Here is a 16934-nt window from a genome sequence, read left to right as displayed (position 1 = left end):
AAATAGCTTTAAACCATTTTCTTGACTGGTCTAAGACTTCTGCTTAGTATTGTAATCAAACGAGCTTGGAGACACATGTCACACTATTAAGGATGTTTAACATCTTTCACCACATAGGAAAAATGCAATCAAATCCAAATCTTTGAAGAGCAAACCACTTTTCCCTTACAGCCCTTCTGATTTTATCGTCCTTATAACCCCTGATGATCAGAGATTTTTATTACTGAAGCTCATTTTTAATGTGTGCTTTGGATTTTCCTCATTTCATTGATATAAGATTGGATAGAAAACAGAGATTAAGACAGGATCCATTATTCTTGGCTTTATCAAAACCATCAATTGATATGCAGATTAAAACAGCAGGACATTCTGACAAAAAGATCACTTGTGAATGTGTACACTGGACAGTTTTACAGACTTAGGGGGATTTTTTAGACCACGATTGCCTTTGCATTACCTTGAGTAATACATGTCTCCACACATTTTTTCTGTGTTGTCGCTTTCTGAATAAACCTTATATGACTTAAATAAAAGTCACAGAACAGCTCTTCCAAAAAGCGCTGCAGGCAATACACTGGCTGGAGGAAGCTGATATGGAACACTAACACAGAGGCCAGGTAGTTGTCTGAAGCCACTGTATGTATGCTAGCATGTAGGTATAGCAAAAGACATTGAAACTGAGAGGATGTTGCATAGCTACACAGGGAGCTACACATGGCCACTCATTTGGGGAGCAAAGTGGCTATCTGAGAGCGAAGACCCTTTGAGGACACACAAAAAAGTATGAAGCTAAAGCAATGCTATAGCTATAGCTAGCTAGCTATAGCTCACACCACTCCACTATATGGGCCAATCAAAACGATGGGAAAAAAAATCAACAGCCAATCAAACACGGAGCACAAGGACGGTCACAGAACATAAAGAGAAAGACAATCTGACAGAGAAAGATCTAGAAAGAGCAACAGCATGGGAGGAAGAAGGAAAAGAGAGGAAGCAAGCATGGAAGCAAGAGAAGAGAGACAGCAAGAGTGGGAGAGAGGGAGAGAGAGAAAAACTGACCTTAAAGCTGACCCCTTCTTCAGAAATCACCTGTATAACAAACAAGAGGTTTAGAAAGCCTCTTCCAGGGGGGCACACGGGGAAGAACATGGAGAAGCATGAATTAATGGAAAAACAAGTAGAGGAATACATTTGATACTGAGAGCCAAACACCACAGCCATCAGTATTTAGGTCACACATGCTGTATGTGTTTGTCCAAGGCAAAGAAAAGAAAGTGCAGACACTGTCTAAGTACTAGATTTGAGAAAATCTTGTATTGACATCTTTGAAAAGTGAACATGTAATGAATAAGTGTTCTGTGAGCGACCTCTAGTGGTTGAATTTGGCTCACCCAGAGTGAAGGTGACAGAAACTGAGCCACTGAGACACATGATAAAGCCACAATGTGAAAAGATGTGGGGGAATAAATAAACAAAAGACACATTGACTTTACAGTGACAGAATGGACTACATGAGCAGAAAAAAAGACAACAGAACGGGACAGCATGTCCTGTTCCACAACTCCCATTTGAAGAAAAGATGAACAAAGTGCTCGAAAATGACCCAAACCACAAAAACCACGAGCAAAGATGGCAATGACATGAAAGAGGGATTTCAGAAGAGGCAGTGAAAGAAAGCACAGAAAAAAAGACGGAACAATGTATGCTGGGTCTTCTAGGACGCTGCAACAAAGGAGTGAACAGGGTATTCATATGCTATCCATCGCCCCAAAGAGTGTGCGAGTGTGACAATATTGTCCTTGCAAGCAAACCAAACCGATGTCCTGAAAGCTTTACAGCGCAAAACAAGGAGTGAAGGAATGGACATGGTCTCATGAAAAATAGTGGACAGGTGCTGAAAACACAAAAGTGCAATTCTCCTGTGGGTGAGAGATAAAATCATGAAGCTAAATCATACAAGTATAACTGAATCAAGAGTGAGATTTAATTATTTACTAAATCACTTTCTAAACAAATCATGAAGCCAGATATTTACACCCCTAATTTTTCCTAGAAATGAAGTTTGGAAAAGCAAGTAATGTAATATGTTAAATTAACTGCTTAACTAAAAGACTCTGATAAAATGCTCTTCTATGACCTTTACAGCTGTGCTTAAGATATCTTGTTGTAGCCGTCTCTTCTGTATCTCCTGTTTGTATCTCTGGGCTGTTTTGTCTAATAGTAAAGCTTTATAGTTTTAATCTTCAATATAACACAGCTAGGGTCAACAAAGGTCCAAATATGTGTTCCTTTCAGGGACATGATTAACTATAAGCAGTTATCAAACAAGTATATTAAATAAATCTGTGCAATTGTCAAACTAATAAAAGACCTGACTCACTCCAGCAATGGTGGATAAGACTGTTTCCTAGTGTTGGTGTTGTAATACCTCCATAACGCACACTGGCTTTCCTGCTAGTCAGTCCTGTTCTAACTGACCTATTCATGCTCTGTCCACAACAAGCAGCTGTTAACAAGCTGGACAACCTTTACTGAGTGTTGCAAAAATTCCATTCAAACTGATGAGAAATTGCAGCGCACAATTCAGTTGTTGTACAACAAACTGAACTTAGAGTTCATTATTAATTTAAAATGATTGTTCTTTAATATGTCTGTGCCAAGTCACACAAGTAAGGACAGATGAAGTGTAGTTCGGTTTTGGGATGCACCAATACTCCTTTTCCCTTCCAAAATAGAATACATATATAACCTAACTACTTAATAGGTGCCTGCATTTATTTGTTGGACAACACAGTCACACTCCTTTTATCTACACTCATTATCCATTTTATCAGTTTCACTAACCATATACAGTTTTAGAATGTTTTGAATCATATTTAAGTAATAGGCAGTTCATGGTTTCACTTGAAAATCATTCATCAAAAAGATTTGCCATTTCTTGTGGAGTCCCTCAAGGTTCAGTCTTAGGGCCTTTGCTTTTCTCTTTGTACATGCTACCTCTAGGTGATGTCATTAGGAAGCATAATATAAATTTTCATAGCTATGCTGATCACACCCAGCTATACATTTCTATTCCTTCTGAAGATCAAGACTCTGTAGACAGACTAACCAGCTGTGTGTCAGATATTTCTCAGTGGATGTCACAAAATGTTCTACAATTAAATGATGAAAAACTGAAATATTGATTGCTGGTAAAGAAACTCAGAGAAAAATGATTTATGAGAAACTTGGTTCTTCAGCTTCATACACCAAACCTGAAGTACGAAACCTGGGTGTGATCTTAGACTCTGTTTGATCTGAGCTGTTTTATCCCGCATGTAAACAGAGTCACTAAAGTAGCTTTTTATCATTTGAGAAATGTCGCTAAAGTTCGGCCTTTTCTCTCTCAGAGCAATGCAGAGAAACTTGTTCATACATTTGTTACAAGCACACTTCACTACTGTAATGCTCTTCTTACCAGACTTCCTAAGAAAACTATACATCCCTTACAACTCGTACAAAATGCAGCAGCGCGCATCCTAACAAAAACAAAGAAGAGGGATCACATCAGTCCTGTTTTAAAAGAACTGCACTGGCTGTCTGTATCATTCAAGATAGATTTTAAAGTTCTGCTACTAGTTTTTAAAGTTCAAAATGACCCTAAAGCATCGCTTACATCACATGTCTGTCTGTTTATGTTCCGGCATGTAATCTAACATCTGCAGATAGTGGCCTTCTACAAATACTCTCTGTAAAATACAGAAAACATGGAGAGGCCTCTTTCAGTTATTATGCGTCTAAACTGTGGAACTCAATTCCACCTTTTATTAGACAGTCAAGCTCAGTGCTCACTTTTAAGAAGCATCTAAAAACGTATCTCTTTAACTTAGCATTTAACTAAAACTCTACATCTCGTGGTGTTTATCTTGTAATTTAATCTTCTTCATTTTCTTCTGATTCAAAATAAATACTAATGTTTTCTTATATAACTGTTTTATCACTTGTCTGTAAAGCACTTTGAGCTGCCACCAGCATGAAAAGTGCTATACAAATAAAAATTATTATTATTATTATTATTATTATTATTATTATCATCATCATCATATAGGAACACCTTGTATTTCTACAATTACAGACTGTAGTCCATCTGTTTCTCTGCATACTTTGTTAGACTCCTTTCACCCTGTTCTTTAATGGTCAGGACCCCAACAGGACCACCACAGAGCAGGTATTATTTGGGTGAAAGATCATTCTCAGCCCTGCAGTGACACTGATAGTTACTGTTTCTGACTTTATGTCTACAAGGTGGACCAACAAGTTAGGAGTGTCTAAGTAGAGCCCGGCTATGTCCGATCCACTTGTGCCAGCACAGCATGTAATACTTGCTCTGTGTTGGTCCTATGGGGGTCCTGAACACTGAGGAACAGGGCAAAGGGTGGCTAACAAATTATGCGGAGAAATAGATGGACTACAATCTGTAATTGTAGAACTACAAAGTGCTCCTATATATAAATGGACCTGATTAAACGGGCAATGAGTACAAACGTTAGGCAGGAGTACTTAACAAAGTGGCTGGTCAGTATACAGTGGTGGACAGTAACTAACTAAATGCAATTCGTTACTGTACTTAAGTAGTTTCTTTACTTTACTGAAGTATTTCCATTTTGGGCAACTTTTTACTTTTACTCCACTACAATTCAAAGTGAAATATCTTACTTTTTACTCCACTACATCATGCATCTGTCATTACTTTTGGCTTATGTGTGTATGAAAACGTGATGTCAAAACGAAAGAAGCGTGAAGCAAGAACACCAATCAGGGTACAGCACAGACTTTGTTTTGAGCTTGTTTTGACCTGTTGGACACACCTACCCAGTGCAAGCATACAGTTCAATGTCAGTGCAGCAGCGTAAAATTTTGTGAGTGCCTATTCCAACATAAATAATGGAACTGACCTAACCTTATGTAAATAGACCACAATATAAAAAAATATGTACACATATGCAGTTGTGACGGACGTCTTTTTTCTGAGTTTATACAAACACTATTTCATTTTATAGTAAATTTGTTTTTGCTAGTTTAGGTTTATGAACAGAGACCTGCAGAGGGAATATAGTAAAGGAAAACACATTTGTGAACCTGTGTTTAAAGCAAGTTTTATTAAACTTAAAACAAATCACTTGCAAATAAATCTTAAACAGAAACTTTGCTTGTTTGCAAAAAGTTATTTCATAGCCACTTGGTTCTACCAAATGGAAATTGTTTGCCTTCAGTGTTTTGTGTTTATGATCATTTTAATAGACATCAGTGACTAATTAATGACATTCTATTAAAAGATTGGTTTACCAAGAGAGACACTAGCGTATTTTTACCTAAAATGAGTTAATGAAGCAAGAGTCTTGTTACAAAAATAGTAATGGGACATCAGTCATAATTAATCTTTTAGTATGTTTACTTTCGATACTTAAGTACATTTGAAGGCAAACACTTTTGTAATTTTACTCAAGTGGAGGTTTAAAGGGAGGACTTCTACTTTTACTGGAGTAATATTTTACTTTGGGTATCTCTACTTTAACTCAAGTACATGATTTGTGTACTTCGTCCACCACTGTCAGTTTACATGTATATGGTGATACAGCAGCTTCTCTGGGCCCAGCAAAACAGTGCTAAATGTTGTTTCGTGTTCAAAGTTTACAAGTCATATGAGTATGAGTGTCAGAGTTTGGTAAATATTACAGTCAGTCATTCATGCTATCAGTAGCAGCTGTATAGCTGGCTTAATGCAAGCACTAGGCCTCACGACTGTGGCGTCATCTGAGGCAGGTGACTGATGGAGACTCACCGCAGGCAGGTGGAAATAGAAGCATGGCTAGCAGCCTGCTAAGATAAAGGCTATTCCTTCCATTATCTTGGACTTGGATTAATATTAATTCAGACTGCACCTGACTATACAACAGGAGATGAGAGATTACTGAAAGATCCCAGCCAGCCAGCTAAGCGTTGGGCTAACGTCAAGTTAACACGAGCAAGGAGGCAAATTTGTTAATTTAGTTTTCAACATGCAGTATTTTGAACCGGAAACTCAACATCATAAACGCAGATCGCTACAATTTCTCATTAGGCTGAACGGCATTTTTGCCAGCGTTCTGTAAAGCTTGTCCAACCTCACAACAGTTGAAAGAACATAGTGGGCGGAGTATAGAAAGGTTAATTATAAAGGCCTTCATCAGGTATTTTAGAGCAGGAGGAACAATGAACTTCTTCTTATTGTTGGGATACTGTAGGACTGAGAGTGGGAACCAAATTCTACTCACTGAAGCACTCCAAAGGACTGAAAGGTGTTTTTGTGTTTCAGGTAATGAATGACAGCTGTCTACCTGCTCAGCCAAACAGTCTTACCTTCAGGCCTGTCTTTTCATCGTCACTGCCGTTATTAGTGGAGGGGGTTTCGTCCCCGAGGCGGGACACCAGGACAAAGTCCTCGCTGTTTAGGGTGGAAACCGAGTCGGAGGAGGCACTAATTTTCCCCACGGAGGCCATGTCATCCATGACTGCTAAACGGAGCCCGACGCACTCATGAATGGGGTTTAAAGAGCTAAATCACCTGCAAAAAATGGTAAACGAAAAGAAAAAAGCATGAGGAAAAAGAAATGAAAAGCATGAGAAGCATTTTAAATTTGCTGCCATGTCTTTGCACAAGTTTGCTGCCCAGTTGCACAAACACTACCTTTATAGTGCCAGTTACAAAGTAAAATAGGTTATTTGTAGATATCCAATTTTACAGCAACAATGTTTCCCAGTCTACAATGTGGACTATCAGTATACTGTCACATATCAGATGGCCCCCAAGTGAGCGGTCCACAATGGCAAGAGTTAGGGAGAATCCCCATGTAAAACACTTTGATGACCTAAGATGTATGAAGAAAAAAGTGCTGTACAGTCAGTCATTCACTGATGGCCAGACATCAGGAAATGAATGAACAGCATGGGATGTGAGAGACAAAGAAGCTATCAAGAAGCTGACATGGGCCACATATTGTTATAGACTGTGATGCCTGCTGTTTAAAAGTTTGGAGTTTTTTCAATGATATAAACCCAATGTGGTTGCAGATAAGCACATATAAAAAGATTCTAATATGTTATTCCTGCACAACTTCACATTCCAGATCATCAGTGGAACACTAGCAAATAAATAAAAAACTAAGAAGTGTCCCATGTGTCCAGACTGATGAACGGAGCTGCAGAAGATTTTACAATGACAAAGAAAGCTGCATAACACTGAGAATCAAGTTATAATAAAATAAATTTTCAGAACAGTTCAGATCAAAACTCAAGGCACATAAAAATGATTGTAAAGAGAAAACAACAGTATATCATTTATGATTTTATTAACTTCTTGGTCACAGAATTCTTGAAATACTGAATAAAACATCTAAAAATGTCTTTCGCCGACTAGTTTGTAATATTTACATCCCGATTTAAATGAACACAAGCTATAGCATGGCAATGATACAATACATATGTTTATATGTAGAAAATAATTTGATACTTTGAACTGCAAAAAGATTTTGGCAATAATTCATTCAACACATTTACATGCACTTAAGTAATCTGATAACGGGAAAACTCTTGGATTAGATTTCTTTCTAAATATTTGACGTATGTACCTCTGCAGTGGCTTGCAATGGGTTACTAAGTCCACAGGAGGAGAAGGATGTGATATTTTGGTGCAGACGTAGTCAAATCTAATATAAAAAGTTAATATATAGTATATTTGTTTTATATATTTTTGGATTTCTACTTCATTGTTGTTTTGGTGCAGGTGGAGTGTACAAATTATGTATTATTTTAAAAAGACACCATAGTATGCTGTGTACATGACCAATCAAATAATACAGCAACTTTTGAAATCAGATACTGACCGTATTATTAGTGTGGCACCACACTCAGTGATGCTGTAATAATTAGAAACAGGCTAAGCAATGACTCATCTCTAGATGTAGGTTTTGGGCCAAAACCTTCTCACAACTGTCATTAAATAATGTTTCTAGCATCAGGAAGCATATTTGTAACCATTTTGCATAATAACTAGTGAGTCATCTTTTAGAGGCCTTAAACGCTTCAGATATCTGATTCCCATCATCTTTTTAGAACACAGCATTTCACACCAAACCACTCTGAATGGCTTTGTTTACATCTGAATCCTTTAATTATGCACAACATCTGAAAAATCACTGGGCCATTTCCAGATGATATAAAAGTAGGTCATCATGCTGAAACTACTCAATCACTTCACTACCCCACAGGAAGAAATATACAGCTAATAACATCACATCACACAGTGTGAGCGAGTGCTGTCTCAGGACAGATTTGTTACAGGATTGAACTGGATTAGTTCTATTTGTCCCTTCTTCATATTACCTTTGAAAAAATAAACATCATTCCATCCTCCGTACATGATGACACAGATGACAATGGACGATTATTAAGGGAAAGCTTTAGCAGTGTATTTTGTCTATTTAACATGGAAAATGTCAGTGGGACACTCTGTCCTCTTTTAATTTTTGTTGTATAATACTGTGTTCACCTGGATTTCAACAATGAGATGTTTGGAATTAATGGCTGCCCAAAGAAATAATTAATTAATTAATTGATAATAATCAATCATTCAGTTTATTTCACTGCAGTGGTTGACAACAAAACTTGGGAAAACTGAACTCTTGACAGAACATTCAACTTATCAGTGCAGTCAGCGGACTGCGGCAACTGGCAGTGGTGGAATTTTCCGTTCCGTTATTTAAAAAAAATGTAATATTTAGTTTGCCATCTACTGCCAACATGTAGCATAATAGTTCGATCCCTATTGATGCTACAGCCATCCGTGGCCGGGAGTCCAAGAGAGCACAATTGGCCTTGGTCTCTGGGTGGGCTAGGATGCCCCCCACCCCATTCACTGAATCATTTTTTGCTGAACCAGATCACTGTATTGCTGAACCAGATCACTGTATCTCCTCTCTGGTCAATACACACTGTGCAATATATCACAACAATTACTGTAATGACACTTTGACTATGCACTTTACTTTACACTATAATATTGATGCAACTCAGAGTTAGTTTGTCTATATGTGCTTTTAGTTCACCTCATACCACTCAGTGCCTGCTGTATTGTAAATACAATAAATCTGTCTCATGTAAATTTATTTTACTTTTATTTTATTTCTCAAGTACTTTAACTTATGTCTAGATTTATTTCTATTTTCTATTTTTCTGCATAGTATATGTAAGTTTATGTGCAATTATATGTCTTGCTACTGTAACACTGCAATTTCCCTCCAGGATCAATGAAGTTCTCTCTATCTATCTCTCTATCCCTCTATCTATCTATCTCTCTATCTATCTATCTCTCTATCTCTCTATCTATCAACATGATGCTAATCGGCGCATGCATCTCAGAGGAAGCCTGTACTAGCCTTCATCCTCCTAGCATGGTTGTATCGTGTGATTGGGGGAGTCCTAACAGGTGGGTGGAATTGGATATGACTAAAACTGGGGAAAAATAAAAAAGTATTGTATGTTACCACAGCAATGCAAGGTGAAAAAGGCCTACACAGTACTCCAAAGTTGTTTAATTGAGGTCATTCCAAAGTAACCACAGACTTATGACCACACTATCCAATTTAAAACAGCACATTTACACTCACAGAATTACAAACAAGTAGCCTACTGGTTTCTTACTGTGTATTGCTATAAGACCTTTTTACCAAGGATCCAAGATCTGGACCTTCCAGCTTTAAACAAAACATGCTTGATCGGTCTTTTGCTTCATGTTTCAGGCATTTACAACTACTCAGCAGAAACTTGAATGGAGCAGAACAGACAATAACCAACAAAAACTTGTCCTGTCACGTTTAATCTACACACAGTGGTATGAATATTAGTAGCCTTCCAGCTGTACTGTTGTGGTCACGGGAATAGAAGAGCTTAAGATAAGCACAATGCAAATCATACAGCATCTCTATGGCAACATGTAAATATCACACACTGACACACTGGTCGCACCCACAGGTTCCAGTGTAGAGACAATCTATTTAAAAGTGTTAGACTTTTAAAACAAAGGTTTCAAACAGTAAAAAAGGTATTTTAACTGTGTGCCTCAAAGCACACTCTCTCACAGCACGCTTTCAATGTCAACATGTCTTTTTATCATCCATGCAAAAGGAAAGGCAGGCAAAAAAGAGGGAGGCAGAAAGAGAGAGAAAACAACTAAAAAAAAAAAAGAAAGAGAAAGAAACCAGTTGAGCAGGAAGGTGCCAGGCTGTAGCAGTAGGAAGATAAAGCTGGCAGAGGGTCAAACAAAGCGCACGCTATATTTGGCAGCTCTTCCCTCCAAACAATGGTGAAGCAGAAGAAAGGGAAGATGGCATCACGTTCACACGAGGAGACGGACAACACAGGGGTGTCTGAAGGAATCCTCAAGCTACATTTAAGAGTTTTTAAAATCTACTAAATCTACAAGTGTAATTCATTCAGTTTGTCCACTCTTTGCCTTTTTAGAGCTTCCACTCTTTCAGTTCAATAAATCTGCAAGGATGTTTTTCCACAGCTCCACTGTTCAGTCTTAGAAGTTGCCTGCATTTTCTGCCACTGTTTTGAGAACACCAGCAGTTTGATTGCTAGATTGTCTATTTCCTTTTTTCAGTAAGAGCTTCTTAACAGTTACACATCCTTTCAAACCCATAGTGCTGAGTTGTCTTTTCACAGTGGAAGGGCGGACATAAACACCTGTGGATTCTGATCTGAAGCAGCTTGATTTTCTTCACTCTGTCAAAGATGAAAGCTTTAAGTGCTGTTTATCTGTCTACCAGGTCTTGCATGGTTGTTAGAAGTCCAATTTTGGAAACTGCTGTTTTGGAAAGTCCCATTTTTAACTTTGATTTTCTTATTTCTAATGTCCTCAGAACTCTCCTTAAAACCTACAGAAAAATGAATATCTTGTATTTAATGAGAGGAAATTAAATCACAAAGAGTTTTATACAACAGTATAGCTCATTAAAAAGGTAATGTTACTTTAAAAATGCAATTTCTTGAGTGACATGATCACAAATACGTTCTTTAAAAAAATTTCTGCATCCTAAAATTTAAGGCAATGTGAATAAATGTAACAATTCAAGACAATTTAACACTCATAAACGCCTTTAATTTGAAAAATACCATAGCAAAATGATTGATACTATTGTGCATCTGTAGATACTGTTATCAAGGCTACGCCATGACAAGGTGTTAGTATTAGTTATTATTATAATTGCCCCATAATTCAACATCAATGCATTCTCAATACTATTATTAATAATAATTTACAATACATTTCTAAAATTTATTTTGGTTTTCTCTCCTTGTGCATCATTTTCTCTCCTTGTGCATCACTCTGTGTCCCTGTAAAAAGAGCCGTAGGTCAGAGAGTTCAGTCAGTGAGGGCTGAGAGGGAGAGGAAGTGACCGGCAGGCTGTTGCCTGGTGAATGGGCTTGGTTGAGTGCTGTTTTCCTGAGTCTGCGTATTGTGCTATGTTCTAATGGACGCAGCCTCAGAGCAGGCCCCTAGAGAGGTACTAACACAAAAGAAAAGTGGCACTGTACAATGTATGATACGGGGTGGTAATCACTAACGGCCAGACAATACAATATTACCACTATACTTGAGCTGCAATACGATAAAAAGCATTTTTAATACAACAACCACGCTTTTTGGAAATAGAACTAAAGAGAATATAAAACTTGGTGTATTCTCATGTACACTGTTTTAATGTATTTTTAAAATTATCCCGCGCTATGATTCAATTCTGCATTTGATGATGCCAGAGCACACAACACCTCCAGTAGCTTTGAAGGATTTACCGCCCAACCTAAAAAAATCGAAGGGATACACTGGAAATGTGAAGTGGACTTAGAAAACAATAAATTTGTTATCATATTAGTCTACCAATAGGCTTAACACCAATTAATAACATTACTAAATATATATTAAAATGTGGATGCTTGGACCTACATGTATTAATATCAGGATAAACAGAAATTAAAATAGACATAATAATTTGCACTGGTTACTCGGCCACTAAGTCAATTAATCTTGTGGCGAAAATTAAGAATCTATAGCCAAAACAATAGAAAAACGTTCATCGTACATACATTATACACACAACAGCCAGATGTTGATTTGGAAAAAGAAATATTTATTAAGAAATTTATATTAATAAGAAAATTTCCACTATTGTGACAGGTGGTGCTTCTGATCTGATATAGAAATTAGGTATGTGCATCTATCAGTGAGAGCCTCTCAGTTTTACGGCAGTTTATTTAACACAATTTTATTTAAGACCTTATTTCGTAGCGTGATATTATCAAAACTTAGCCAGTGGAACAGCATCTGTGGCAACAGGGGAATCACCACATTCACCACACCGCCACCTCAGCTATCGAAGTGGTTACAGTTAATGATGTCTGACCAAAGAGGTTTGTTAAAAGGGACACAACACAAAAAAATCTCCAAGGCAAGTAGCCACTCAGACCACAGGTTCTGCGTTCAGTGGTCAAAAGCTGAAATGTGGACTCCTGATTAATACTAGCAAAACTATGGCAATACTACGTTGTATTAAAAAAGAACTACCCAGCGTAATAAAATAACACACGCACTGTGTTAAAAGATTAATTTTGCTCACATTTCCTTCAGACAGGTGATAAAAGTAAATGTGATTGAGCGCTGCTTTACCAGTGAAGGGTAGGGATGAAAGCATCCACGCACACAGGCTGCTGCTTCATGCTTGCTCACACTAACACTCTGTTCTCCAGCTTCCACACTTTTATAATAGCTGCCTTGTAAGACTCTTCCCTCTTTTCATTCTCTCTCTCTCTTTGCCATGGGACACTACAGCCAAATGGACAGAGGAGCAGGGCAAACGAAACACAAGCTGATGTTTCTCTGGATGAAAAGGCAGAGAGAGGAAGAGGGTGGGATGGAGAGAAAGAGAGAAAGAGAGAAAGAGAGAGAGAGAGAGAGAGAGAGAGAGAGAGAGAGAGAGAGAGAGACTCTGAGGGAGCAAAAGCCCTTTTCTCCATACAGAACAGCCAGTCAGCTGGGCATCCCCATGGCAACCTCACATGTGACCATTCACAAATGTGATGCCAGCAGCTGCATTTCTCAGCTCTGAATCGCTACCTTGCAAAGCAGAGCTGGTCAGCCCAATCGGGAGATTTACAGAGCAAAAGCAACTTGGAAAACTGAAATCAATCAAAAGTAAACTGGAGCTTTAAAAAGAAGAAATGAAAGAAGGGTAAATTCAATTTACTTAAAACAGAAATATAAAGGAAAAAATACTTTCCAGAAATGCACCAAGTTTATTTTTGCTTATTTAAGTAGTGTGAATTCTAACTGATTATCATCAGTGTGGCCAATAATTAACGTCACTGTGGCCAATACCACTATCAGTAACCGACAATAAATGTCACTGTGGCCAATAATACCACTATTAATAACCAATAAATAACATTATTGAGGCAGATATTACTATTGATTAACCATAATTAATGCAATTGTGGCTGATGCAACTATTGATAACCCATAATTAAGGCCACTGTGGCCCAAACTACTATAAATGACCCATAATTAAGGCCACTGTGGCCGATGCCAATGTCAATAAGAGATAAATAATGTCATTGTGCCCACTACCACTACCAATATCCAATAACTAATGTCACTGTGTCCGATACCACCATCAATAACCAATAATTAGTGTTTTACTGGTGACTAGTGACTGTAATTCCAATATCAGACTGATAATACAAAAGGCTCTTTTCCGTTTCTTAGCTAACAATATAAAAATATAACAGCGGCTTACACATATGCATTACCACTCAATATCTACATAACTAGGCTGTTGTCCTGGTCTTTATCTCTCTCTCTCTCTGGGCAGATTTCTATCTTTATTTTGCCCCTTGGCGCAACTACCCTCTGTGATGTGCTGTTGCTGTTGCTGTGAGGGAGAGAGTCAGTCAGCTGAGCCCCACAACACACTGTCACACAGTTACACAAAACAGACACGAGAGAAACTCCCCCATCATCACCACCACAATCATCACACACAGGAGAGGAGTAAGCTCAGCTGTTGTACAACTCTGTTTCCAAAAAAGTTGGGACACTGTGCCAAATGTAAATAAAAAAAAAAAAAATAAAATGTTGATGTTCATTTATTTAAACCCTATATTTAACTGAAAATAGTACAAAGGCAACATACCAACTCTTGAATCTGAGACATTTCGTTGCTTTTCAAAAAACATTTTGAATTTGATGCCAGCAACATATTTCAAGAAAGTTAGGATGGGGCAGGTTTAGCTCTGCGCTGCATCACCTCTTTGTTTTACCAACACCCTGTAAGTGCTCAGGCGTTTAACCCTAACTAGAGGGTGCCAACTGCTGTAGTTTTGAAAGTGAAATGTTTTCTCATTCTTGCTTGATATAGGCTTTCAGCTGCTGAACAGTTCAGGGTCTCCTTTTGTCGCATTTTTTGTTTCATAATGCACCAAATGTTTTCAGTGGGTGACCGGTCTGGACTGCAGGCAGGTCAGTTTAGCACCCAGACTCTTCTACTACAGAGACATGCTGTTGTAATACATGCAGAATGTGGTTTGGTTTTGCTGGTGGTTTGCGGAAATAAGCAAGACCTTCCCTGAAAAAGACGTTGTCTGAATGGCAACATATGTTGCTCCAAAACCTATATATATCATTCAGCTTTAATGACGCCTTCACAGATGTGCAAGTCAGGCATGCCACGTGCACTAATGCACCCCTATACCATCACACATACTGGCTTTTGAACTGTGCGCTGATAACAAGCAGGACGGTCGCTCTCCTCTTTAGCCTTGAGAACATGGCGTCCATGAATTTCAAAAGGAATTTAAAATTTCGATTTGTCAGACCACAGGACACTTTTCCACTACGCCTCAGTCCATCTTAAAAGAGCTCGGGCCAAGAGAAGGCGGCAGTGTTTTTAGATCATGTTTATACTGTATATGGTGTCTTTTTTGAATGGTAGATTTTCAACTTGCATTTGTGGACGCAGTGATGAACTGCATTCACAGACAGTGGTTTTCAGAAGTGTTTGGGACCATGCTGCGATTTACACTACAAAAGCCCCTCCCCATCTGTTCTCAATTAAGCTAATTAGTTGTAAGATGTTCCACCAGGTGTTTTTTTTTTTAGCATTACACAACTTTACCAGTGTTTTGTTGCACCTGTCCCAACTTTTTTGAAAGTTGATGGCATCAATTTCAAAAACATGTATTTTTCAAAAAATGTCTCAGTTATGACATTTGATATGTTGTGTTCGTACTACTTTCAATTAAACAAATGGCAATGATTTGCACATTGTCCCGACTTTTTTGGAAACAGGTTTGTTTATATAACGATAACTGGCCACTCTCTGTGTTTTAACTTTGTGGCTGCTCGAGTGATTATTAACTCTACACCCTGAGTGTTACATAACACGTCTCTGGTTTGGCTCACAGTTATACGCCAGGCAGAAGATTGCTTATTTAAGTTCTCTCCAATCACCTCCCCATCACACTTTAATCTAAAGCCAGACACATCTCTGAACAGGCCATCCAAATCACAGGCCATAAAAGAGCTTTAAAGAAATTCTCCAGCATTTTTTTAACTTCACCTCCAACCACCACATCTGCATTGTACACCATGGACATCAATTTCAACCCTTTTCCCTGAACTTGAAAAAGAACAGAAAACCTGCTGAAAAAATCACTTACACAAATTCTTCCCTCTGGAAAACTAGTTGTGGAAAACTATCAGTGACAAAACAAATTATACAGAACTACAACTTAACTTACAACTTAATTCCTCTTTCTGAAGAATTCATGAATGTTCTCTACAAAAATATATGTTCTACATAAATGTTTCACTGATGGAACTCTAGAACTGTAACTGTCTAACAGCTTATATTTTAAGGGAGTTTCAAGTCAACACTTTTTCTGTTCTTTTCTACAGATATTAAAATTTATCAAAATTAATGTCCATGGTAAAATACCATATGCTACACAGACATTTGGCCAAAAAAATCCTTTAACTAGCCACGATTTTACAGACCAGTGGAAGGCCAGGGGACTGGTTAGCTTTCTCTGTGAATCCTCAGAGCATCTAAATAGATTAGAAACATCTGGATCAGTCCCGCTGGGCTCATGGCTGCCCCCCCGGGTCTTCTATTCCTGCCTCATCACACGACAGCATACAAAATAATGTACTTGGCAAACCAAGAAAACAATCACCGACATCTAAACTGGGTGAAACATTAAATACAAACCACTGTATTCATAGTTTTTGCGTTTTTAAATGTGGCACTACTGTTTCTTTTTCGTCTGTTCCAACCCATCATATGTCAGACAAAATACGTACTGTGACATATTGTGTAATCTTTTTCTATTTTTTTCCATATCTACCACCACTAAGGCGAATGTGTTATCCACTACACTGTCTGTTTCATAATAGGCGTGGGAGACAGAGTGATTTATCAGATATCAATGATTATGGACAAGTAATCCAATGGCGATCTGTAAAAGGTAATCGTTGTTTTGGAAAAAGAACTCAGAGGGATAATCAGAGAAGACTAAGTGATCATTAAACATTTTAAAACATGTTGGGAAATTCATGTTAAAGAAGTGTGCAAATGTGCACACCAATAGTAAGTTTTTTTCTGTTTGAGAGAGAAAGAGAGAAAGAAATAGAGAAAGACAGAGAGAGAGAGAGAGAGAGAGAGAGAGAGAGAAGTTGTTAGTTTTCTCTGCTATGCACTGTAATGCTAGCTTTACCACAAGACTCTTCACCTTCTGCTTATTTTACTTCATGTTAAGTTTAGCACATGGAACTGAAAATAAATGCTGACCTGCTATGGAAC

At 37.9% G+C, this 16934-nt stretch overlaps 1 protein-coding gene across 3 annotated transcripts in view; it reads right to left on the bottom strand.

Moving 5' to 3' along the window:
• LOC118824818 (rab GTPase-activating protein 1) overlaps positions 1 to 16934 on the bottom strand; it is a 126583-nt gene that overhangs the window by 103428 nt on the left and 6221 nt on the right. The window contains exons 2-3 of one of the 3 annotated variants that reach the window (XM_036595239.1): positions 6379 to 6583; positions 1060 to 1089 (exon numbers count right to left, since the gene is read on the bottom strand). The exons of 1 other annotated variant lie outside the window; for it this stretch is intronic. In XM_036595239.1, the coding sequence (XP_036451132.1) occupies positions 1060 to 1089; positions 6379 to 6528 (180 nt within the window). In that variant the 5' untranslated portion in view covers positions 6529 to 6583. The remainder of the gene's footprint in view (positions 1 to 1059; positions 1090 to 6378; positions 6584 to 16934) is intronic. One more of the 3 variants, XM_036595241.1, reaches the window with a different exon arrangement.

The sequence above is a fragment of the Colossoma macropomum genome, unplaced genomic scaffold, assembly GCF_904425465.1.
Source record: "Colossoma macropomum unplaced genomic scaffold, Colossoma_macropomum, whole genome shotgun sequence".
In the NCBI taxonomy this organism is placed as follows: Eukaryota; Metazoa; Chordata; class Actinopteri; order Characiformes; family Serrasalmidae; genus Colossoma; species Colossoma macropomum.
Note: the sequence above shows the minus strand (reverse complement) of the source record. Positions and strands in the feature narration are given on the sequence as shown.